General features: G+C 45.8%; 2 protein-coding genes across 3 annotated transcripts in view; one reads left to right on the top strand and one right to left on the bottom strand.

The window, feature by feature from the left end:
* Nucleotides 1-4,343, top strand: part of Rap1a (RAP1A, member of RAS oncogene family) — a 71,119-nt gene extending 66,776 nt beyond the window's left edge. For both annotated transcript variants that reach the window (XM_038311308.2, XM_038311309.2), the window contains exons 7-8: nt 315-430; nt 3,662-4,343. In XM_038311308.2, coding sequence (XP_038167236.1) covers nt 315-401 — 87 coding nt within the window. In that variant the 3' untranslated portion in view covers nt 402-430; nt 3,662-4,343. The remainder of the gene's footprint in view (nt 1-314; nt 431-3,661) is intronic.
* A 10,680-nt stretch (nt 4,344-15,023) lies between these two features.
* Nucleotides 15,024-15,886, bottom strand: Inka2 (inka box actin regulator 2). The gene has a single exon (XM_038312137.1). It carries the CDS (start codon nt 15,878-15,880, stop codon nt 15,035-15,037), a length of 846 nt encoding a protein of 281 aa, XP_038168065.1. The 5' UTR covers nt 15,881-15,886; the 3' UTR covers nt 15,024-15,034.
* Between the last annotated feature and the right edge of the window lie 8,446 nt (nt 15,887-24,332).

The following is a 24,332-nucleotide window of genomic DNA, read 5'->3' as shown; positions in this document are numbered from 1 at the left end:
ATGTACAAAAGCTCTCTGGTGCTGTTTTTATAATTATAGCTTTTAAGTGTTTGCTACCTTTCTCTTCTAATTTTTTGGGTTGTTTCTTTTCTTTTCTTTCTTTTTTTTTTTTTTTTGACTACTGGCTATCTAAGCAAGTACATATCCATTATGGATAGGTAGGGCCTGCTTTACTCTGAGAGTTAGCTTGGGGAGTTAAGAAACTTCAAAAGAAATCAGTAAAGTTCGGATCCAATGGAAAAGTAATACTTAGTACTTTCAAAATGATTTTGTGAAACAAGCAATCAGTACTTTTTATTGTTGTTTTTACCTAGATATTTTATGACCTGGTCAGACAGATAAATAGAAAAACACCAGTGGAAAAGAAGAAGCCTAAAAAGAAATCATGTCTGCTGCTCTAGACTTGAAGTCAGCAGCAGCTCTGAGCCAGGTAAGATGCTTAAGCAGAGTAAACCCTTCCTCGTTTCTCCCAACGCTAACCATTTTACTGACTCTCGGTGTTTCTAAGCTTCTGTTGCTTACACATGTGACAGACACTGTATCTGTTGGGTAATTTGCCTCCTCCCCAAGAGTGTCTAAAGTCTAAGAGTGAGGATCGTGTGGATTTGCTCACCACCATGTTGTCAACACCTGCTGACACGTGGGTATTCGAGAAATAGTGTTAGAGGCTGGGTAGAGCACTTCCCCAGTGTCAGCATTTCTGTTCGCTCCTCTTTGAGCTTAGCATTAGCAAAAACACACGGTGTGTTGTATCTGCCGTCTATCACCCAGAGCTATGGGGTTTTTTTGTTTGGTTGGTTTTAGGGGGGAGTTTGTTTTTGTTTTTGTTTGTTTGTTTGTTTGTTTGTTTGTTTGTTTTGGTTGGTTGGTTTTGGTTTTTTTGTTTTTTTTGAGACAGGGTTTCTCTGTAGTTTTGGAGACTGTCCTGGAACTCACTTTGTAGACCAAGTTGGCATTGAACTCTCGGAGATTTCTCCTGTCTCTGTCTTCCTAGTGCTGGGATTAAAGGCGTGTGCACCACCAGGCTAGAGTTGTGTTTTTAGAAGTATCCATGTTACATGTATCCATAGTTAATTTTTATTATACTTAATTTATTATTTGACTAATGGGCATTCTGCTATTGAGGGACTTTGGGGGAATTAAGATGGATAATACTGAGCCTAGCCTGGCAGCCTACACCTATTATCCCAGAAAAAGAACAGGGCAGGAAGATTAGAAGTTCAAAGCCAGCTTCCCTTACATAGCAAAGTCAGAACAGCCAGGGCTGCTTGAGACCCTGGCTTAAAACAAACAAAATATATGGATAGTTTGCAGTTCTGTGCATGACTTATGCACATACACATGTCTAGAAATATAATGGCCAGTCATATGCTATCTATGTGGATTTTTTAAGTGATTGTACCAGGGTAAATGCACCAACAATTCATGAGTTCCATATCCTCCCAAGTATTGGTATTTTCAGACTTCTTAAACCTGAGCCATTCTGTGTGATGTATGGTAGCATATGTAGTTCTGCTTGTCAACTCTTCTCAAGAGTGGGTGCTCTAACAAATGTTACACCAGTCTGCATCAAGTGGTAGTTGACTTCAGGTAGCATTCTGCTTTCATTCAGTGGACCCACTGGAAAGAAATTTATAGCGGCATTTGCACTGCCAGTCAGGTAAGAAGCCAGGCCCTGTGAGACAGTTAGTTGTTTTCCTTTAATTACATTTTAAAATCCCCTGATGTTTCTTCTTTGTCAGCTATTAAACCAAACAGAATGCTTTCCTGAAGCAGATATATGGTGTAGTCTGAGGCTAATTATGTGAATATGAATAAATTGATGGAGTTAGAGGAGGAACATAAATTCTGCTCACTTGAGAGTTGACGACACTAACTACTGTCGATCTCTAGGGCCCATTTAGTAGATTACTGCTTTCTGTGCTCTTAGAGATAGGGATGAGTAAGGATCTCTCTTAGAGAAAAGAATTGAATAACTTCAGCCCTTTATAATGGACAAATAGAAAGGAGGAAAAGCATAGATTGTCTTAGGTGGTCAAACTTGGAAGGTCACCTTCTAGCCAGATGTTTTCTTTTTCTGAAGAGCTAAGTGAGTTTTCCTGAAACTGATTGATTAAAACACTTTAAATCATTAGTTTCCTTGGTGTTTGTGTGTGTTTAAGAAAAGGTACATGAGGACCCAAGTTGGTAATGTGTTGTTAACTCTTTTATAGTTGACTAGCTTATTGACACCATTACCTGAGCAAATCTGAGTTTTAACTTTGCATTCTCAGAAAATGTTCCTTTAGCTTAAAGAAAAAGATACCACTTGACCTATTATGATTTTAAAATGCATTCATACAGTTTACCTTAGAGAAGAGAAAGCTTGCCTAGGTCTGGCAATAAGCCATTCATATTGCTTGTATTAATCCTTAGACTTGTACGTAATTCAATTTAAAATGTAGTCTCCTGAGATCTTGTAGGTGTACAATGATAGAGGCCTTATCGATCAGAATGCCTTGCAGTATGTTCATTGTGATTTGCAATGCCATGTTACGCGTGTATTTTTTGAAGTGCTAAAGCTTAGTGTAGTAGCACACGCCTGTACCCAGCTATTCAGACTAAGGCAGAAGGATTGCTTGAGCACAGGAGTCTGAGGCCATCCTGGCCAACATAACAGGACTAGAGCTGTAAAGTTCTCAGATAACAGGGTAGGTTTAAATAACAATTACAATGTTTTAGTAAGAGTAGATGAACCTTGGGGGCAGCTTATATGTCTATAGCCTTTAAGTAGAATTGTATTAAAACATGTAAATCTCTTAAGTATTCCAATTTTAAAGACCTTAGAGAAATCATCCGGAGTTCACTTTCTAAACTAATTAGCTTCTATTGAGTAGTAGGACCTGCTGATTCTTCTGACTTTGAGTCTGGGTTCTTTCTGCCTTGTCTCTTGTCAGCTGTGTTAGAAATGATAGTACCGGGGCTGGAGAGATGGCTCAGTGGCTAAGAGCATTGCCTGCTCTTCCAAAGGTCCTGAGTTCAATTCCCGGCAACCACATGGTGGCTCACAACCATCTGTAATGAGGTCTGGTGCCCTCTTCTGGCCTGCAGACATACAGACAGAATATTGTATACATAATAAATAAATAAATAAATATTAAAAAAGAAAAAGAATAAAGAAATGATAGTACCTAATAGAGAACCAGAAAATGGCTGAATATAGAATTTCCCAGAGTTTAGACAAATATTGAACTTAAAAGAAAGATAATGGGATATAAATGAAATGTTGTCTGCCTCTTTATAGGCAGGGTATTATATTAGATAAGATGTGAAATACCAAGTGTAGTAAAACCAAGAACAAACAAAAATTGATTACTAATAGCTGTCTGTGAACTCAGTCTTCTATATTTGATTTTGAACTTTTGAGATAGTCTCGAGTACTCCAACCTGTAAAGGTCATACTTGCGACTCCTAATCCTCATGCTGCCACACTTGGCTTATTTTTGAGCATGTTTAATGGGAAGGTAAAATAGCTCTTCTACTGAAGTAGCTTCATATAATTTAGTTCCTTAGTAATGGTCAGTAGATGTCATCCTTTGTGTGTTATTAGATATGCTTTTTGACTGCCACCTTCTGACAGCGAGAGAACTCTATGTGTGTCTGTGTCTGTTCAATGTTGCAGATTACAGAAATGAAGAACTGTTGCCTAATTGGAAAGTGCCAGCATTCCAGACTTCAAAAACTAAATCTGAAGAGGCTTCTCCTGTTTTATATATTATGTGAAGAATTTAGATCTTATATTGGTTTGCACAAGTTCCCTGGAGAAAAAGTTGCTCTGTGTATATCTCCTGGAAATAAGACATAGTATTTCTCCTTTGCAATAGCAGTTATAACAGATGTGAAATAAAATACTTGACTCTAATGCAATTATACAGAAGAGCATGGATGCATTTCAAATGTTAGATGTTACTACTATAATCAAATGATTTCATATTGACCTTTTTATCATGACTCCTCCCTATCAAGCACTAAAAAGTTGAACCATCATACTTTATATATCCGTAATGATATAGATTATGAATTATCCCCTCAAACTCATTGCAGCAGATCACTTTTTTGAGTCATTGACTTCATTTTATATTTAAAAATTATGAGATATCATCTGTCATATTCTAATTAAAATTGTTTGTGCATAATGCTTTGGAAAAATGGGTCTTTTATAGGAAAAACTGGGATAACTGATTTCTATGGCTTTCAAAGCTAAAATATATAATATACTAAACCAACTCTAATATTGCTTCTTGTGTTTTACTGTCAGATTAAATTACAGCTTTTATGGATGATTAAATTTTAGTACATTTTCATTTGGTTTGTGTCTTTTTGTTATTGTTTATAGATTTGTCCTTTATTTTATAATGACCACATTGTTTAAAATGCAACAGTAGCTCCTTTCTGCCTGGATTCAGCAGAACCCTTGGCTTTAAACTACACTAATCGGTGATTTCTCTAGGAACAGACCTCGCACTTCCTGCTCTAGATATATTTATTCTACTATACAGTAAAATACACCAGGTGACATAGAATAGTTTTGTAAATTCTCTCTTGACCTTAAAGATTGTATCTTATTGAATAAAATATCCCACTCTGTATTATTTTTATATGTAAAAAGATAAGTTTAATACTGTATCAGGGTTTGACTTCGACTATTGCAAATCCTGCACAGCTTGTAATTTCATCCAGGGAACCCTTGCCATTGTTAATTTGTTGGTGTGAGTGAGTTCACCAATGAAGTGTTATGTGAACATTTTCAAACTTGCTTTCTGATAGATGGAAGAACATGAAGGAAATGGTTGCAACTCAGAACACAAAAAGGGATACGTGACTTGACTGTATGATCAGTCAGCAGGAGTGATGTGAGGAGAGCTACGTCACAGTCTTAGCCAGCTGCGTTTAGGTGCTTTTCTTTCCATTCTCACTTTCATTTATAAAGGTGGGGCTTATGTAGGACGTGGACCCAGGGTGATAACTGTTGTGTGTTCTCCATGGAGAAAGGGAAAGCAAATGGCTTGTTGGCCAGGTGCATACTGGAGAAGAAAGCAGATTGCAAGCTTAGGAAACCCTGTGCCTTGTCCCCGAAAATCAAGGAGACCAGTCCTAGAAAGTCAATCTTTGCTCAGGGATCTAGATACCGTCTCATTGTAGCTAGTTGTGAAGAGGTGTTCATGCCTTGCTGAGATTGCCAGGTATGTGTCCAGCCCTTCAGTAAACTAAGTCAGCTTTCAAATGTAAGCTCTGACCAACCTGAAGAAATGTCAAAAAATACTGTTTGAACAATTGGAAATTGTATTCTTTTGATATTCTAATAAACTTAGCTACTTAACACTTCCCTTCTCTTGATCCAGTTATGCATGTCTGTGACTGAGGGTAAAACCTTAAAATAAACTAAAATGCAGGTGGAAGGATAGGGCTAGTTTGTCCCAGTGAGAAAAACTGGACTCTTTGCTTGATTGTCTCTTTGTGTTTGTTTTTTAAATGGGGTCTTACTGTGCTACCCATGCTGGCTTCCAAGTTCAGGTGATCCTCCTGCCTCAGCATCTCAAGTAACTAGGACTACAGATACATGTCACTGTGTACCCAGTTAGAGAGGCATACCATATTTTAAGGACCTTTGAAGTCATTAATGTTTTGAAATACTTGTCACACATTTCTTTGGACTTAAAATCATGGACAGATAGACCTCACAAACCAGCAAAATGTCTGTCCTGTGTCAGATGGATTCTGTAGGTATTTGTTACATTAAATTGAAGTCTTAGCAGTAGCATGAACTGATTTTTTTTTTAGCAGCTTCCTTTGTCACCTCTGACGGTTGCCGCTTGGGTTAAAGGTAGATTCAAGAAAAATGCCCTTTTTCAGCAATTGGGTACTCAAGCCAACACCAATGGAGTCAGGAATGCAATGTTATCTAAGGGAAATCTGTACATGCTGAGCAAGTAAGAAAGGTGCCCTGTTATGAGAAAGAGTTGTCTTTTTATAGTGTGTTTTTGTGAACTCCTTGGTCCTGGAAGAGGTGCCCAAAGACAAGATACATTTTTGTAGCCAAGAAATCAAGAGTCTCTAGTTATTAATTTGAATATCATGACGCATATCCATGAATGAATTCCATAGTAGTGTTTGTGGCTGTTTCAGATATAATAGCTTTAGGTGTGTGGCAAACATTCATTCATTTAAAGGAAGCTTGATGATATAATTGGTTGTTTTTCCCCCAACTAGACCACAAGCAACTTTAATGACTTGATGCCTTCAATATAGTTTTAGAATTAACAGTAAATATTAGAATATCATCTTACCCTCCACTAGGGGGAGCTTCGGTATCAGATGATGCTTCTTTCTAACAGCATTGTATCAAAAGATTTCCTACAAAGAAATGCCTTACAAAGAGGCATGGAAGCTCTCCCTCAAGAGAGAAAGGTACACAAAATGTGGGGGGAAGGGGTAGGGATACCATTAATTTAGTGAACTGTGGCCACTTGAGTTTTTTTTTAATGTTTGGAGAAACAGTGGCTATTGGCATGTAACTGCTGTCCCTCCACAGCCCTGAACTCTGTTGTCATCAGAGGCCACGTTTTACTCAATAGGACAGTTCCCTTCTTTGACATTGTAATGTACTTGGTAATATTAATTACATAGAGAAAATGCTGTTATTTTGATATTCACTTCATTGAAACAAGTGATTTGGCATCATTTTTCTCCTCATACGAATGGTAATGAAATAGTCTGCATGTCTTAGGTCTGACCACTTTAAAATAGCTTCCCTGTGTGCCCTCACAGGTCAACAAATATTTGCCAGTCATATGTCTGAGTTTTGGTCTAAGAACTAAGGGGCAGAAAGAGAATTAATGAGTGTTATGTTTTTATCCCTGACCATTACTTACAGGATGCTAGAAAACAAAATATGCTCTTATAAATTATTTGTTGAAACTAGCATATGAAGCAATCGTCTCATAATTGGAGGAGAAAAAATTGTTTTCAAAATATACTTTTATTTGAGTCTTGTGCTTATTTAAGGTGCTAAATATATAGTAATGTAGACCCACTGAGTCCATATCAAACTTCAAAGGACAGGTTGGTCTGCATGTTCTTCTAGGGTCTGCAAAGAGCCTGTCTTGTGAGAAGCCAAAGAATGTGAGCATTGAGAGGTCTTGATGACCCAGCTATTAGCTGCTTAGAATATAAACACAAATACTCTTGCAAATACAGATTAGGTTCATCTTGGGTTTCTCTTCCTGCAGTTTCATCATGGATTCATTGACTGTGCAGTCCTTTTAACTCTCTCATGTTTAAATGTTCCTTTAAGAACAGCTAGAGGCTTTGAACTGGATGCCTATTTCTTTTGGGGGGAAGGCAACATGGATTCTGTTTTCCAGGCATTAACAGCCTTCGAAAGAAACTTAGAAGTTGCAAGTGCTTTGGGCTTGTTAAGAAGCAGACAAGTATAGTTCTAGGCCCAACTGCTAATTGCTTATGCAAGTGATTGGCTGTTCCCAGAAAGTAAAACTTTAATAAACCTTCCCACTTTAAACTGTTGTGTGCTTCTTACTTTGAACTCTTGTTTTCAGTGATTTTCTTCAATCCTACCCATGTTCAAGTTCTTACACTTCAGTTGAAGGACCTACAAAGCAGAAAAATACATGGACTTTATGGGCCTAACAGTTCCTGTTATTTGTACTCTACACCAGTACTGCTCTGAATGCATGGGATACAACAATGAATCAAACATACCCACATTCCTTCCCCGGTAGACTTTTAATCTTTAGAAAATGGCAAAAGATTGTGTGGGGAGATGAGTGAGTAGGTACCCCAAGTGTTTTCTGTGTAAACATAAGGACTTGCGTTCAGATCCCAGCACTCACACACCCATGTAAAAGGCGGGGCTTACTAATTCTTCCCAACACTGGCAAGTGAGAAAAGATGGTCCCAGGAACTGACTGGCCATCAAGTCCAGCCAAAAATGAGCTCCTGCCAAGCAAAGAGACCCCACTTTAAAGTGAAGAGTGAGAGAGCACACAACATTGACCTCTGGCTTTCACAGACATATGCAAGGGCACTTGCGCGTGTACACACATGGTGCACATACCTCAAATAAATAAAACTTAAAACCCCTGCGTGTTTATTATGATGGATGCTGTAAAAAAAGAAATTATATTGTACAAAGGGCAGCAGGAATGAGTGGGTGAACGGTTTATTTGTCCCTGTGTTGGTTATGTGAGGAAACACTGAAAATGCAAGCCCATGCCATCTGCCTGGGAGAAAGAAGGGTCTTCACACGGGGAAAGGGTAAGGACGAGTGCCTTACTCTGGCATATCCTGGGCATGTTGGAAGACGAATGAAGAGGTTCGTGTGGTGGGAGGAGAACTGTAGATAATAGGATTGGCTGAGTTGAATATGGAAATCAGCAGTAGTCTGGGAAGGATTTTAGCAAAAGGCACAGCATAGAATCAGTAGTGTGTCATCAAGAATACTGCTGGAGAGATGGCTCAGCCGTTAAGAGCACCTGTCCTTGAAGAGGTAGCTCACAGCTGTGTAACTCTAGTTCCAGGGTACCAACCCCTTCTCTGGTTCCATGGGCACTGCATACATGTGGTGAACAAACATACATGCAGACAAAACACCCATACAAATTACATTTATCAGTTCTTTATGAACCACCAGTTCCTGACACTGGCTCACAAGGATATTAGAAAGGATCATGAGAAGCTTTTGCTCTTATTTCCGTGTTATCTGACATAATTGGTTCTTCTCACATTTGGTAACTACTAGCTCTCCCATGCCTTACTCGGTTCCCTCTCTGTCTTTATATAGACGAGGCAGCAGCCCCTCTGACCATCTAGGGTTGTGCTGTGCCACAGTTTGTAGTCCTGTCAGGTAAGGCCCTTCCGTATGGCTCTGAAGTCTAAAGGCCACAGTTGTTAATGTAGCTCCTGGCCCAACTTGCCTATTCATGACTGAGATTTTCCTCTCCAGCTCAGTGGGCTGTAATTTGACGCAAAGTCTGGAATAAGGGAGTTCTAGGCATTCAGCCTTCCCAGTTTGCAAAGTAGGTTTCCTGGCCTTTGTGAACTGTGTAATACTAACAGAGGAGCTTGATCCCTGTACTCCCATCAGGGTTCTAAAGCCTACACCAGAAGCATTAGAGTCTTTGGGCCCCTGGATCCACTGATGCAAAACTTAACCATCTTCTGGAGTCTGAGTTTCCTCGACAGATGCTCGGAACCTCGGCAGAGGGTCTGAACAGTTATTTCCCTCAGTTTGGCCTAGGGCTCTGTGATGATGAGCTAGGTCCTTAGTGCACTGGTGGGTGTGAGTCGATCACGGCTGTGGTCTGAGATGCCCAGGAAACTGATGACAGGCAGAGGTTCTGCTGTGCTTGCCTAATTTAGAAGAAACTTTGTTCCTTTTTTTTCCAAGTGCTTGATTCAGGGCTAGGGAGGCGGTGGCTCAGTAGTAGAGTGTGGATCTAGCATAAGCAAGGCCAGGGAGTCCATCCCCAGCACCCACACAAACACACACCACCTTCCTAAGTTCCTGGTGTCCAGCCCTCTCCCACAACTTCCACACAAGAGCCTGTACACCTTTTGTGCCTGGAGGGGAGACAATGCCTGGAGTGTGGCCAGAAGTGGAACTGGAGTAGAGAAGGCGCTGACCACCCAGCCTCAATTTCCTTCCCTCCTGCCCTGCCCACCCCTCTCCTCCCTTGGTAGTTACAATAAGAGGAGGAGGATCTAGCAGACTTGGTGTCCCCATTAGAGCATAGCAATTTAGGAAAACATCCTGAGGTAGGAAGGTTTGGGCCAGATGTTGGTAAAAAGGATATCCATGGAGGTGACCCAGGTCAGGAAGCCAGCCGGAGAAAAGAGGCCAGGCAAGAAAGGGAGAAAATGTGGGGGCTGGGACAAAGGTGGCTTCTTCATTGGCAGTTGAGAGAGAAGTGGCTGTGATCATCTGAAAGACCTGAGCAGCCCAGGGACAGCATGACAACAAAGAGGAATGAGACTCCACAGCCAGCCAGAATTAAAATAGTCTGTTTGAGAAGCCAAGCGGTGGACCAGGGGCGGGACTGTACAACAGCGTGGAGTGGAGGGTGTCACTGAAGTTTCCTGCTTTGACAATAATTGGTCACGACTCCCCTCTTTCCTAGGGAATGAACTTTGAAGCTGTGAAAAATAGAATAGGAGGGGGTGAGCTAAGAAAAGCTTGACCACTGGCTGTCCCTAAGCAGGATAACCTGGGGGGCGGGGTGGGGGAGTGGAAATCATGCCCAGCGGCCCAGGCTCAGTACTGGAAGCAGAAATACTGAGTAGTCATTACCTTGGGGGTGCTCAGAGGTCTGGAGTTACCCATCAAGCTGAGTAAGTACTGGGGTTTAGGCCAAGACACAGACAAGGCCCACGGGAGGGTTCCATGGTGGCTTTCATGTCGAGAAAAAGTAAAAGGCAGTCAGGATGGCACAGTCAGACCTAGGCTTGGAGCACTAAAGATAACCCATCTTCATGGAGGGTAAAGAGGGTAAAAAGTTCCAGAAATAAGGGCCAGCGAGCCAGGTGGAGCCTGCTTGAGCAAGGTTGGGCCTCTGACACTTGGGACAGGCAGACTGGGATAAAGTCACAAACAGCTCCAACATCCCGTTGCTGTCCGTACAAACCCTGGACCATGCTTCGATGAGGACAGCCTCCCCCATTTGAACCAGCTGCATGTAATGCAGCTTCCAAATGGGCTCCCAAACCACCCTGTCTGGCCAGAAGGCCAGAGAAGAGAAGGTGCAATATTAGGGAAAGTTAAAACTAAGCAGAAGTGTAGAACACTGATTCCTACTGTCCCTGGACAGGGTAAAGTTCAGTCAGGGATCCTGCTTGAGGAGATGCAGAGGAAAGAAAAACCTAGTAATTGCCAAGGTCTCCCATGAGAGATTTACCCAAGCTATGGGCACACTGACCTGTGGCCTGTGACCAACACAGAGGGGCTTTCAGGGAGCACTGAGGGAGAGAGGACTCCAGCGGGGAACTGGGATATAAGAATGAGGACTTTGTCTCAGGGACAAAGATGATTCCTTGGTGATGGTTTGCATGGGTGTGCACTGGGCTTGGAGGAGGCAGATGGAAGGGATGTGCCGGGACTGATGGAGGGAAAAGGTCATGGGAAGGGCGAGGAGTAGGTCGTGTCAAATTCAGGCTTCAAGGGTTGGAAACGATGACTCTTAGGGATGGCCCCCAAGGTGCCTAGAGAAAAGGGGTGGTGTGACCTAGAAGAGAAGAACTCTGGCCACCAAGGAGAAACAGCTGGTCCGCAGAAATTGACTCATTTATCTCCATCCCTGACCTGCAACTGAGGTCCCAGGCTGTCAGAGGGGGAGGATTGGGTGTATAAGACATTGGGTATGTCCCTAGGGCAGGTTCTTAGGTAGTGGGCCTTCCCAAGCACCTTCCTAGCCTGGCCCAGGGTGCTATCCTCCCCACCTGACAAAAAGTATGAGTGTAACATTTGGCAAAACAGCCCAGATGTGCACATCCACACACCTCTGATCCTTGCCACAATCCCGTGATAAAATTGAGAGTCACAGTGTGCTTTTTTAGCGGAACACCAGGGCTCGGAGAAAGCACTGTTTATTTTCAGCATTGTCCCTTGGGATCTGTGATTAGGCAGGGAATGGGTGGCGAGTGCCATTTCTGTAGAAGCTGTGTGTTGGGAAGAGTGGACTCCACCCCAGTCGTTTGTGCTTTGCACCTGACAGGGGTCCTGCTTCATCCCTGCTTCACATGAGAACGGTCAGGAGCCTCCTGTAGGTCAGGAAAAATGCACAGGCTCACACCACGATAGGCCTGGGTGTGGATTCCTATCTCTTTGACTCCAGATCAGGAATTCATAGAAACGTGTAGTGCTGGCAGAAACACCTAACTGCCCTGATGGGAGAGATCACCTGAGGTGAATAGACACTTCTCCAGAGAAGCTGCTGACAGCAGCTCCCCCAACAGGCTGTATTCTTGATACCCTGCAGAGAACGTTGGGGTGACTTGAGAAAGACGGGACCCTCTCCTATGGAGCTTCTGAGGAATGGGTGAGTCAAATGTCTCTTCCTCAAGGTTCAGTTTGGGTTAGAGATCACCCTGAGGGCAGGCTGCAGAAGCGCCTGGAGGAGAGAAGAAAGAGCTTTCCGCTCTGTGGCCTGCAAAGAGGAAGGAAAGATCCAGCAGGTTCTACCAGCCATGCCTAGCAGTGAAGGGATCTCCCGGTGGGTACTGTGGCTGGAGAATATCTACAGACTGACCACAGAGAGGCAGGCGGAGTGAGCCCTGAGAATATGCCTAGCCCAACCAGAAGCCCTCAGTACCTGCCAAGAAATTAGGCCAGATGTGGGCAGGCCTCCATGCCGAGAAGGGTATTAAGTGAGCTTCCAGATCATTTGTGTGTCCTAATTAGCCATAAAATGGGCCCAAGAGGCAGAATTAAGCTGTTAGTTTCTCTGCCTACTTTTTCACTATCTTCTCCACGTATACAATGCCCCGCACGCTGCATCATTAAGGCCCGAGGCATTACTAGTCACTTCTTGACTCCACTTCAGTAGAGCAGGCTCCATCACTGCCCCAGCAGGAGCCAAGAATGTGGACAAAAAAAAGTCAAAATTATATGAGGTTGGGTTTCCAAAAGGTTTCATCAGCAAAGCGTAACATAGTCGTTGGGAGAGACCCAGGCAAAATTCCTCCAACAGATACTCCTCAAATAGATAATGGACAGGACACTTGTCAATCATGGAGAGAAGTGAATAATCTCAGAGGACAAATGTTGTTATTCTTGAGCTTGTTGGGGAGTAGATATAGACAGTTTGCCAGGTAGCAGGAACACAAGATTGAAAGTCAATTACAAACTGTTTCCATCCCAGCTTTGTACCGGGTAACATTGAAGGAGTTAACTTCGCTGAGCCTCTGTTCAGGTAAAATGAACAACCACGTCCTGAGCATGACGAAAAGGAAATCAGAGAACTAATGGCAAAGGTGCCTGGCACCTGTGGATTATCCTGGAAGCCAAAATGACTTCCTAATTCTTTTGTTTGGGTCCCTCGACTCTTTTCTGGCCAGGCTCACAATGCCCGGGGCAGGAGAGGAGACGGTTGTGTTAGTGAATTTAGACGATGTTAACTACCGCTAGTCCACAAAACAAATGAATTGCCCGTCCGTGGTGAAGGGGCGATTTGGCTTCCCGTACCATCATAGTCCATGATTTGAATGATTTCTTGAGTGTTCCACTTTACAGGAATCGGCGTAAGTTTTTCACACGTCTCTTCTTTACACACACTGCTGCAGCCACCAAAGGCAGCCACCGTTAAAGAAACTCAGAGGAGGCAGGATGGACGAGGACCTACTTGGCCAGAAAGAGTGAGCCCAGCTGACAAACTCCTGGCCAAGGTAGATCGGCCGGTGCCCAGGGATCCAAACTGGGAGCTGCTTTCCTTTGCAAGCAGCCTGATCTGGGCAGCTTGTGTGCCATGACTCTTTGACCCATTGATTTATCAGAAAAAAATAATCCCAGGTCATTCTAGGTCTGAAAGAGATGGGCACGTTGCCTGGCAAAAAGTGACAGATCAAATATAAAAATAAAAAAGCCTTTCCCCGCTTTCAAAAAAATGACCCTCTGTCATTTGACTGTGTGGGAACTTTGCAGGTGACCCACCCCATAGCTGCTGTTACCTCCCCAGGCGCTGTTAGTTCTAGCCTGAGCTCCCCCTTCCTCCACTAAGTCCCTCGGGGGGCCGGCTGCAGGCAGAAGAGCTTCTCTTGTTATTTTTCTTCTCCAATTTGCTCTTAATGCTCTGGGGGCAGCAGGCGGCCTGCCTCTAATTGCAGTTGTCACACCCCATCAAGCTGAGCTGGGTCTGCGGGAGGGAAGAAGGGAGGGAGGAGCTGAGCAGCCCTCCAGGGTGGCTGGGCTTGAACAGGGACCTACTTTGTTCTCTCTTGGCCAAGGGGGGAGGGGGGACAACATGGCGCCTCTATGGACCAAGGTGGCCCCAGGCTTGCTTGCTGGCTCACTACAAGGCGTGCCTGGCGTCACGCCACCCTGAGGGTACCCCGTTGATTTCCAGGGTGATGAGAGTAGATGAGGTCGGGATTCATTCTATTCTCTGGGTGTCTGCGAGATGTGGACTGGAAATATTTTTTTACACGAGTGTTGTTTCTGGGCTCGCCCCAACCATCCACTTACTGCCCTGCAGGAGCATTAAGACCGGCAACAGGGATCAGGATGGGGACTTACTGCTGGGCCAGGCAGTGTGTGACTCCAGAGTCTAGCAATAACCCTGAGGTTGCGCTGACCTTTTTTGCCCCCTACCAGCCATGAGCGTGTTCTTGGACACCTCCAGAGACTGCTGCTTCATCTGGAAAGTGGGCGTGCCTACTTGGGTTCATAGGACAGCACCTGGGTGAAGGCACATGGCTCCCCATCTGCACTTTAGAGATGCAAGAGCATCTCAGGCTTCCTCACCACACACACACACCCCACATGTCCTTTGCCCCAGCACCCAGCTATGGGTTGAAATCTTGGTAATAAGGAAGGACTGTGTAGGGCTTTCCCTTTTTTTTGCCTTGTCAGGGAAGAAGATGGTCAAAATGGTTGGGGACTCCTGAGACAAGTCTTTTCTTGGGAATTCCTCTGGGAAACCAGAGGGCTCAAAGGACTTTTCCACATAGACTGTTCAACTGAGGTCTTGGGAAGGCAATAGAGGAACACGTGCTTGGCTTGGACTCCTCCCCTACCTCTCCCAACTCCTGCCACATCCAGCCTCAAAAGAATAACACACACACACACACACACACCTCACCACCTCAGCCTGCCCGGTGACAGCCTCTCCTCACTGTTCTGGTGAGGCCTGACTAAGAATTCTTCTTTCCTTTCTTTCTGAGGATGGGAACTTGCATCTGGCCTGAAGACCATGCCATCTGCCCTCCCTCTACCCCCAGGGCCCAGTTATGAGACCGCATTTTTAGGTTCAGCCAGCGTCTCTCGAATTCAGACCCAGACAGCTGTGTTAATGTCAAAGCCCCCACGGGAGGGTTCTAAGGCCTTGGGGCTGCTTGTGGCAGGGGTTTCAATGTGTCTGGACTCTCCCGTGCTTGAGAATGGGAATCGTCCGGAGCCCTTGGAAAGGCTCCTCTTCTTGACTTTCTGCGAGCGCCCTGCTCGTGCTTCTGAGACCATGGGAGTCATCCAGCCTGGCTTCTCCTTGAGCAGCCTGTCTCTGTCAGGCCGCACGCTGCGCAAGAACTTCCTAAAAATGTTAGCTGTTAGGGCAAACTTGCGACCCAGCTCCCGGGACTGGCTTTTTTCTCCTTTGGGCTCACTGGGTTCCCCCCCAGTGTCACTCTTCTCCCCGCCCTTTTCCAGTTCTGGTAAGTCTAGCCAGTTGCCCACCAGGTCTGCAAAAATATTGTCCCCTAATACCAGAGGCTGCCGATTTCGGCCCCGCGACATCAACGTAGAGGTCCAGTCATCTGGCTCCACCCACTCCAGCCCCTGCTGGGTACCGCTTTCGTGCTCAGGCGGCTGTGACTTGGGAAGGACCGCAAGATCCTCCCCACAGACAGTCCTTTGGCGCGGAAACTTGGGGCTGCTGTCAAAAGAAGGCTGGCTGGAGGAAGGACAGGCTGCAGATCTGGTAGGACTTTCCCTACCCTGCCAGCGAGGGCACTCGGGCTGTTTCTGTGAGCTCTCGGAGCAGCTGAAGGCCGGTGCGCCTCCAGAAATCTCCAGCTGTTCCAACGCTGTCTGCACCTGGAGGAGCTTCAGTTCTTGCAGCGCGCCCATCATGCAGTTCATCTGATCCTGCAAGCCATCCCCCACCTCTTTCATGGACATCTGCAAGGAGAGAAAACGCAGGGCCAGTGAACGCTAGGGCTTCAGGGATGGTTACCCCTCAGCCTTGAGCCTCAACCTGCTGTAGGGCAGACCTGTGTCGTGAGAGGAGGACTGCTATGGCTGGTTAAGAGAAACAGCATTAGCCGGGCAGTGAACTAACCAAGACAGGCACTGTCCTAAAAACTGTTCCGACGTTCTGCCACTTGCTAAATCCACATTACACTGAAATTATCATTAAGTTGAAAATGCATTCAATACACTTAGGCCATCAAACATTACAGCTTGATCTTCGTCAAAGTGCTCAGAACCTATACCATCCTACAGATGGAAAACCTATCCAATACAAATCCTAATACATAATAATGAAGTATTGACTTTATTGCTGCACTGAACACACACACACACACACACACACACACACACACACACACAGAGAGAGAGAGAGAGAGAGAGAGAGAGAGAGAGAGAGAGAGAGAGAGAGAGAGAACATTCGGTAGCTCACACTTGTATTCCCAGCACCAGCTTTGAATTACAGCATGTAGGAGTCAGGGATGTGTAGTAAATTCCAGACAAAACTGAACTATAGGGTGAGACTCTGTCTCAATCAATCAACCAATCAATCAAACAAACAAACCAACAGAAGTTGTAGACTGGCATTTTATGTGTTTGGTTGGTTAGTTACCTGGTGTGTGTGTGTGTAGACATATGCATAAAGATGCATATGTGTGTATATCAGCTTATATTAATAAATTACTCTATGTAATCCTTCCACCTGCTCTTTGAGATTGTGACTATTGCTTCCATCTGACAGATAACTAAGTCCCATAAGTGATTACATAGTACAGGATGGAGCTGAGTTTAGTCTGCGGGTATACAAAGTGGTAGTAGTGAGGTCGGAGAGATGGTTCAGAGTTTAAGGGCACTTGCTGCTCTTCCAGAGGACCCAGGTTCTATCCCAACACCCACGTGGCAGCTCACAACCATAGGAAACTCCAGTTCTATGGGGGCTCTGATGCCCTCTTCTGGCTTCCTTAGGCACTACACGCATGTAAGGTATAGACTAAACATTCAGGCAAAATACCCATGTACATCAAATAATAATCCTTTAAAAATCATAATAGCCACTCTTGTCCTATGCTGTTGTTTCTTGGTGGATAATGGTGGCAATAAACATCTAAGAACATTTATTGTGTACTGGGAATCATGCTACATACAGTAGGTATCTCATCTCATTCAATTTCTATAAACTCGGGAAGGCTGCTCTTCTCACTTCAGCAAATGAGTAAGCTGGGGCAGGAGGGAAGCAAGGGACCAAAGGCCATGCAGCTCTTAGAGCCAGAACTCAACCTAGCAACTATTGCCTGCAGATGGCTGGGCAACTGGGCCAGACTTGAAGGCTACTCTCTCCTCTATAGAGCAGTAGGAAGGGGTAAGGGGAATAAGAGAGAAAGCATAAGCCTGGGGGCTTCTTCTGACTGTTCTTCACATATGACTGGTCGGGAGAGAGATGCCAGAGAACTCCTTTGTGCCAGAAGCCCCTGGCCAGCCCCGCCCCTCCCCCCTCCCCAAGCACCTGTTCCCCCATGCTTGAATCTAGCATTCTTCCTGCCTTCTCAGTCTTGCTGGCTCTGTCCTAGCCATGCCAGAAGCAGGGATTCTGGGGCCAGTTCCCCCAGCCCCATGTCCTAGGTACCATCTGGAAGGGGCCGAGGGGCTGACTGACTTGGGTGAGGGCCCTACTTGGAGCCTAGGGAGGAAAGACCGCCCTGATAACATTCACAAAGTTCCTAGCCCCTGTGCCCAAGCTGCCTTGGGCCTGCCAGCTCCCTCCCCACATCCTGATCAAGTTACTCACAGCGAGCCTCTGTTCGGGAACCATCTGTTTTTAAGCCCCCCCCCTCCCCCAGAGACCCATGGGATCATCTTACCTCCCAGGCTTGTCTTAATGCCCAGAGCTAAGGCCAAGGGGTGGGGGCGGGGAACTAAAATAGTGGGGGACACAGAGGCACTGGAGAGTGGGCTGTCAACTATCCCTCTGTGGCTTCTGGGTCAACCTCCCGCCATCCCTAGCCTGGTGGGGAGAGATCTGTCCAGGCTCCCTTGAACCAGCAGCAATAAAGGTCAGTGGAGGACTATCAGCCCCTGAGGGCCAGGAGGCCTTTGCTGGGCTGCAGAGATTGCCCTTGCTTTGTGCACTTTCCTGAGACAGGGCAAGAAACGGCACAGCCCAACAGCCCTGGGATTGGCTGGGGCACGTATGTGCCGTTTGAGTGGCAGGAGTGGTGGCGCAGTGGCAGCAGGAGACACATGCAGTAGCTGTGCCTGTCCTTGGTGGCCCTTGTCCTGACCCCTTCCTTTCAGTGATGCTCAGCTGCTATTGGTATAGCTCTGAATGGAGCTGGAGATTCTGAGATGCTCAGCTGCTATTGGTATAGCTCTGAATGGAGCTGGAGATTCTAGGACGCAAACCCACTCGGCCCCTTCCTGACAAAGTGCTTTACCCTCCAATTGCCCTCTTTGCCCCCACTCTCTGATCGACTCCAGTCACCTGGAACACTTATTCAGTCACTCTGTTCCCGTCTAACATAGTCCCGCCCTCGCCTCCAGGCCGCCAGACCCATGAGTACCCGGCCACTCCTCTAGATGCCCATCTCCATCCCATCACCTCACTCAGAGGCTTTCTATTGCTGAAACTCAGTTATTATGAGTCTCCAAACTATCGTGATCTCTAGTCAAGACCCATGATGGAGCCAGGCAGTGGTGGCACATGCCTTTAATCCCAGCACTCGGGAGGTAGAGGCAGGTGGATCTCTGAGTTCAAGGCCAGCCTGGTCTACAAAAAGCTAGTTCCAGGACAGGCTCCAAAGCTACAGAGAAACCCTGTTTTGAAAACCAAAAAAAAAAGAAAAAAGAAAAAGAAACCCATGACGGAAATTTTAACTCCAGGAATTTGAATCCACGTCCCATAGATGTTCCCACTATGTTCCTGTTAGGGCTTCCTCTCAGATCCTTGAGGAATGTATCCCCAAAGTCCTACTATTGTATAGGGCCCATGTCTTCCATGGTTTAAATGCTCAGTTGCCCGTGAAATATTTATGGAGTATCTACTGAGTAAAAGCAGAGCCTGAGATCTGCACGTCACTTTACCCCAGAACCTACCTGCTGCTTTGCATGACACTCATAAGCCATGGGTGGAAACTACCGGCTCCCCTCCCCATACCATCCCTCTGAACTGTTTGCTACCTGAAGTCTCTTGCTAGGCAGGGAGAGAGAGCCAGGGCTATTTCTTTCTCGAGGTTTTGATTTACCAAGCAACAAGGAGTCTAAGCCGGCAGGCTTTCTTCCAGAAGGAGGAATACAGTCAGGCCAGAGGTAGTGGGAGGAATGAAATGACCCCATTCAGTCTTCCAGTGTGGAAAAATCCATAAGAAATAATGCTGACATTTTGTAGGTTTCCAGCGAGATTGAATGTGGGTGGGAATGTATAAATTCAGGGTTGTCTGTAAGACAGAGGCTCTTTTTTTAAAGAAGACAAGAACTGAAATTGTGTCCTTATTGAAAATATTCCATATTAGTTCAGAACTTGGGGTCTAGAAACTAAAAGAACAGGGTTCAAATCCCAGGTCTGCTGTATAATAGCTGTATTTTAAGTTTTCTGTGAGGTATTGTTGTGTTTACTGATTTGTTCTGTTTTCTTAGATGGAGTCTTACTACGCAGCTTCAAACTCAAAATTCTCCTCCCTCAGCTCCCAAGTATTGACATTCTAGGGATGAGTTATCACAACCAGTTCAATTTCTCATCCACTGGAGGTGATCTTAAAAATCCTATTCTCTGGCTCCCAAGTGCTGGGACTATAGGTTTGTCTTCCACGCCCAGTTGTATGCAGTACTGAGAATCAAACCCAGCGCTTTGTCATAGGCAGGAACTCTAACAACACCTGAAGTCAACTCTACAGCTCCATTCTTTAAAATAGGAATAAGAGTCCCTGCCTCAATACCACTGTACAGATTTGATGAAGTAATGGTTTTATCTACAGGCCGGAAAGAAAGCACCAAGTGCAAGCTGTCTGTTAAGACTTCCAATGTGTTTTCAAAATATTTCTTCCTTGGTGAATCTTCACACGTCGTGGCAGGATTCCACGCATCATGTATGGTCTGACCTAGGAGAGCTCCTCTTTTGTCCAGCTCCTTATTCTCCAACCCAACCTTACTCAGGCAGAGGAAGGGAGGAAGGGGAATCCCCGGCTTCCTCCTGACCCCTCACACTGACTTCCAGGAGCCCCGTCTCAGGCAGAGGACACGCTGACACCAAAGGGAAGGCGGTTGTGAGAGGAGTGAGAAAAGAAGGAAGCTATGGGAAGCTGGGAGGCCCAGGGTCAGTGGAAACAGGAGCATCCTTTGGGCCACGACTGTGAGGGGAGCCAAAAGGACAGCCTTTCCCACCAACCCCAAGGGGATGATGTCATCCATGGAGAAAGAGCCAGAGATTGCACTGCTCTCTTTACTCAGAGCGTGGGACCATCTGGGATCCCAGGGCTTCTCTTTTCTTAGGAGCAAAGTGGGAGGAAGGGGAGCAGTGTGTGGTGGGAGCAAAGGAGTGGGGTTAGCTTAGACAGCCAGAGATGAATAACTCTGAGTACCAGTCTTCATGCTGGAGGCATCTTAGTATTTCAGAGCCATTCCTCCTGCAAGGATCAAGTCTTGCCCTACTTGATCTTGGGGTCAACTACTTGATAGTATGGAGACATACTATCAAGATCTGATTGGTTCTCATCTGAGTAGAAATGACCCAACCTCACCCCCAGCTATATACCATCAAACACAAAGTCCTTAAGCGTACCCCAGTGAAATGGTTTTGATAAAGGCTCAAAAGGTCTCCTCACCCCATCTTTGGCTTCTTGTCATCCCCAGTCCATGACTTACCTCCAGCCTTGCCTAGGATTCAGACTTTTATATTATACAGTTTCTGCATATCAGATTTTAGTCTTTCTAGCTGCCATCTACTCTGGCCTTCCTGGTGTGGTCAAGAGTCCCACGCTAAAGTTTGGGGACCCTAACGGGGTCCTAACTGATAAACTTGGCACTTGTCATTAGGCAGATTCACCCATTTCTTTAGGTTGTGAACTTGTACAATGTCAACCCTTCTGTGTGAGGTGTACACTTTTTTTCATTACTGAGCCCCACTATTGTTCTGGATGGCTGGCTGACGGGGAAAGAGACCCCACTTGATAGAATAGGAAGCTAGAGATCCCCCCAGATCCTCTTTTCTAGAGCCACTGTTACTCAAACATTCTTTTCCAGGCCTTCACTCTCTTCACTGTATCTTCATATGATTTACATTCCTATTTATTATTTATTCTAACTTATGTGTCCTTAAAGGAATTGACATGAAAAGTATAGCACAAGCCATCAACAGGTGGGAGCTGTAAGTATGTAGGCACCACGATTCCTGTTCGAAGGCTGTTTAGTGGGAGAACCGGGAGCCCAAGGCAGCCTCCTTCCTCTATGCCCGTGGGCCTCCTCGTCATCATGGACTCCTTAGCTTCCTGGAGGGCTATGAGCAGCCAGGCCAGCCAATAAGAGGTGGGAGAAAGAGCTCCCTTCAGAAGAGGAGGAAGAGCGGGGAAAGCACGGCCACGGCCTGAGGGCCTCCAACCCCAGTCCTGTTCCTTCTCACTAAGGGTTCCTAAGAGGAAAAAAAAAAAACAAAAAACAAAAAAAAAAAAAAACAAAAAAAAAAAACAAAACAAAAAAAAAAAACAAAACAACTGCCAGCCTTTGGTCCGCAGGTTCCACCATCTTGAGTCACGGAGCACGAAGGAGTTTGGGGTCAGCAGTCTATGGATAGACCCTCCCATCAGCACTGGCCGGGCCGTTTGGGTTGGGGGAGGAAAGGGGGTAGAAGGAGATGCCAACATCCTCGGCTCCCTTCCCAAGTCCTGCCTTGGGCCCCCAACTGATCCTGCAGCTGCGCCCTCCTTCCGTCCATCTCACGCCCTCTCGGAGCTCAGCCGGAATCCTTTGACACAGGCTCGGCTTTGCCCGTGGACTTGGCAGTGTGCCCCGCCTCTCTTCCCCACCCCATTACTCACAGAATCCCTACACAGTTCCTTTCAACCCCTGGGGAAGCTAGAAGAAGGCTCTGGGCCGGAAATGGGAAAAGCCCCACTTTGCCAAGCCACCCATTCTCCAGCTCAGTGAATAGGGACCTTCTTGACTCTTGGCTAGAACTTTCAACAGGAAGGTAACACGGAAACCCTGCCAAGGGCTGCCGGAGGGAGGAGGGTAAAGAGACAAGGAAGTGAAGGGTGAGAAATGATGAGCCTACTTTCCCAAGTGAACCACCTCTCCGGGGTCACGTGGTCAGGCGAGAGACAGATGGGGGGAGAGGCCCAATTTTGCCTGCTCTGGAAGGCTGGTCTCTCAGCCTCAGTCAGCCCTCTTCTCTCTCCCAGCTTTAGCCCCTCTCACCTGCAGTCACCTAAGGAACCTGAAGAAGTTCCCTGCTTCTTTCCTTCCTAGTTCACAACACCATATTCTCTTGCCTGGCCTCTTCTAATTCATGTTCCTTCCTCATTTGCTTCCTCCCCACTCATATGACTTCCTAGGTCTCAGGAAATACTCCTGACCATGCTCCTCTCCAGTGCACAGAGGAAAACGCCAGTCCTTAACAAGACACTCAGGCCTCCATTTTAGCTTGTCACCACTATTTCCCTGCGTATAGTCTACAGTCCAGTCTACGGTCTTCAAACATCCACACGACTTTGGCGTCTGCGTCGTCTGCCGACGTTTCATTATGTGCCTGGAGTGCTGCTTAGCCCTGTGTGTGTCCCTGTCACTCCCTCAAGGCCCTACATATGTGCTGTCTCTCCACAATAGGACGTTTGCATCTCATGTTGCTTCTCCTTACTCAGAGCACTGAACCCATGCCCTTATAGAACATATAATCCCCATTTCTACACATCCTTGTACATCCCACTGAGCAGGCAGGAGCAGCGGCTCTGTAGTCGTCTGTCTAGGTCTGAATCCAGCCCTCATTGCTTATCATCTCTATGACCTTGGCCTAGGACCTAAGCTTCTCCAGCCTCTGTTTTCTTGTTTTAGAAATGAAAGTAAATCTGGGTATAGTGGCTCACACCTGCGATTCAGCCAGTCTAGGTAAGTTTAGGTGGTGAGACCCTGTCTAAAAATAGTCTGCATGTACATGCACACGCGCGCGCGTGCACGCACACACACAGAGAGAGAGAGAGAGAGAGAGAGAGAGAGAGAGAGAGAGAGAGAGAGAGAGAGAGAGAATAATGAGAATGAAAGAGAAGACAATAGTAAAATTACAACTTATTAGGTTGCTTTGGCAGTTGGACAGTGTTATGAATTTCGGTATATCAGTACCGAAAATTGAACACAGGATGTCCCATGTGCTAGGCAAGTGTTTTATACTGAGTCATGACACCAACCCTGGCGTTTTAACATCAACATCAATATATGTTATCTTTTGCTATTAAACTATAATTATACCTTCCCTGAAGACAAAATCTGGATCTCTTTTGATTTATATCCACAGTACTGGTGTCTCATTGCCTTGAACCAGTCTGAACTCAGACTTGAACCTGTCTGACCCTTCGGACGAGGCCGACATCCAGTTTATCCCAGACTGGGTCCGGTGGCATGTCCTGTCCTTGGAAGGCTAAGACCAGGACTCAAGTCCAAGGCCAGATTTTCCTTATATTGTCACTTAATCTTCACAGTCGCTGTATGAAGGAGGGTTGGGGGGGTGGAGAAGGAAGTATTTTTTTTAAAGGTTTGTTTATTAAGCATACAATGTACTACTGGCAAGGAAGGCACCAGGTCTCATTACATTAAAGATGGTTGTGAGCCACCATGTGGTTGCTGGGAACTGAACTCGGGACCTCTGGAAGAGCAGCTAGTGCCCTTACCCTCTGAGCCATCTCTCCAGCCCCAGAAGGAAGTATTTTTAACAACCCATTCTAACGATGGGAAAAGCAACTGGTGTGCCAGAGCCAGACAGGGCCAAGCTTTGGGTTCAAGTTGACCTGACCCTGAATCATGTGTCCCAGCTGATCCCAGACCAGCTGACCCAGAAGCTTTCTGTCTTCCCCTGGGGAGAAAAAGGGGGTGGGCTTTACACAGAGAGAACGAGATGTTTCTGCAGAAGCTTTTCCTTGTTCTAAAGAAATTTGCTGTTTTGCTCAAGACTCGAGTGCTCCAACAGTAACTTTCCCACGCCCTTCCTTCTCTTTATTTTGTCTTTAGGCCCTATTCCTTAGTCCTGTGCTAGAACATCCAGAACTTATAGCCACTAGTGAGAAAAAAGCTGCCTTCTGGAAATGCGAGCTCCCTGAATGGACTTTCTGCGGTCTCTGAAAGAGAAGCCCCTTGGTTGCTTCTCCAGGGCTCAACTAGGACCGGCCTTTCACCGTGTCCTCCCAAAACA

This window comes from Arvicola amphibius, chromosome 14, assembly GCF_903992535.2.
Source record: "Arvicola amphibius chromosome 14, mArvAmp1.2, whole genome shotgun sequence".
In the NCBI taxonomy this organism is placed as follows: Eukaryota; Metazoa; Chordata; class Mammalia; order Rodentia; family Cricetidae; genus Arvicola; species Arvicola amphibius.
Note: the sequence above shows the minus strand (reverse complement) of the source record. Positions and strands in the feature narration are given on the sequence as shown.

What these genes read in the sequence shown, in the direction of transcription:
- Inka2 (XM_038312137.1), bottom strand. Translation starts at nt 15,880, where the DNA reads ATGTCCATGAAAGAGGTGGGGGATGGCTTGCAGGATCAGATGAACTGC.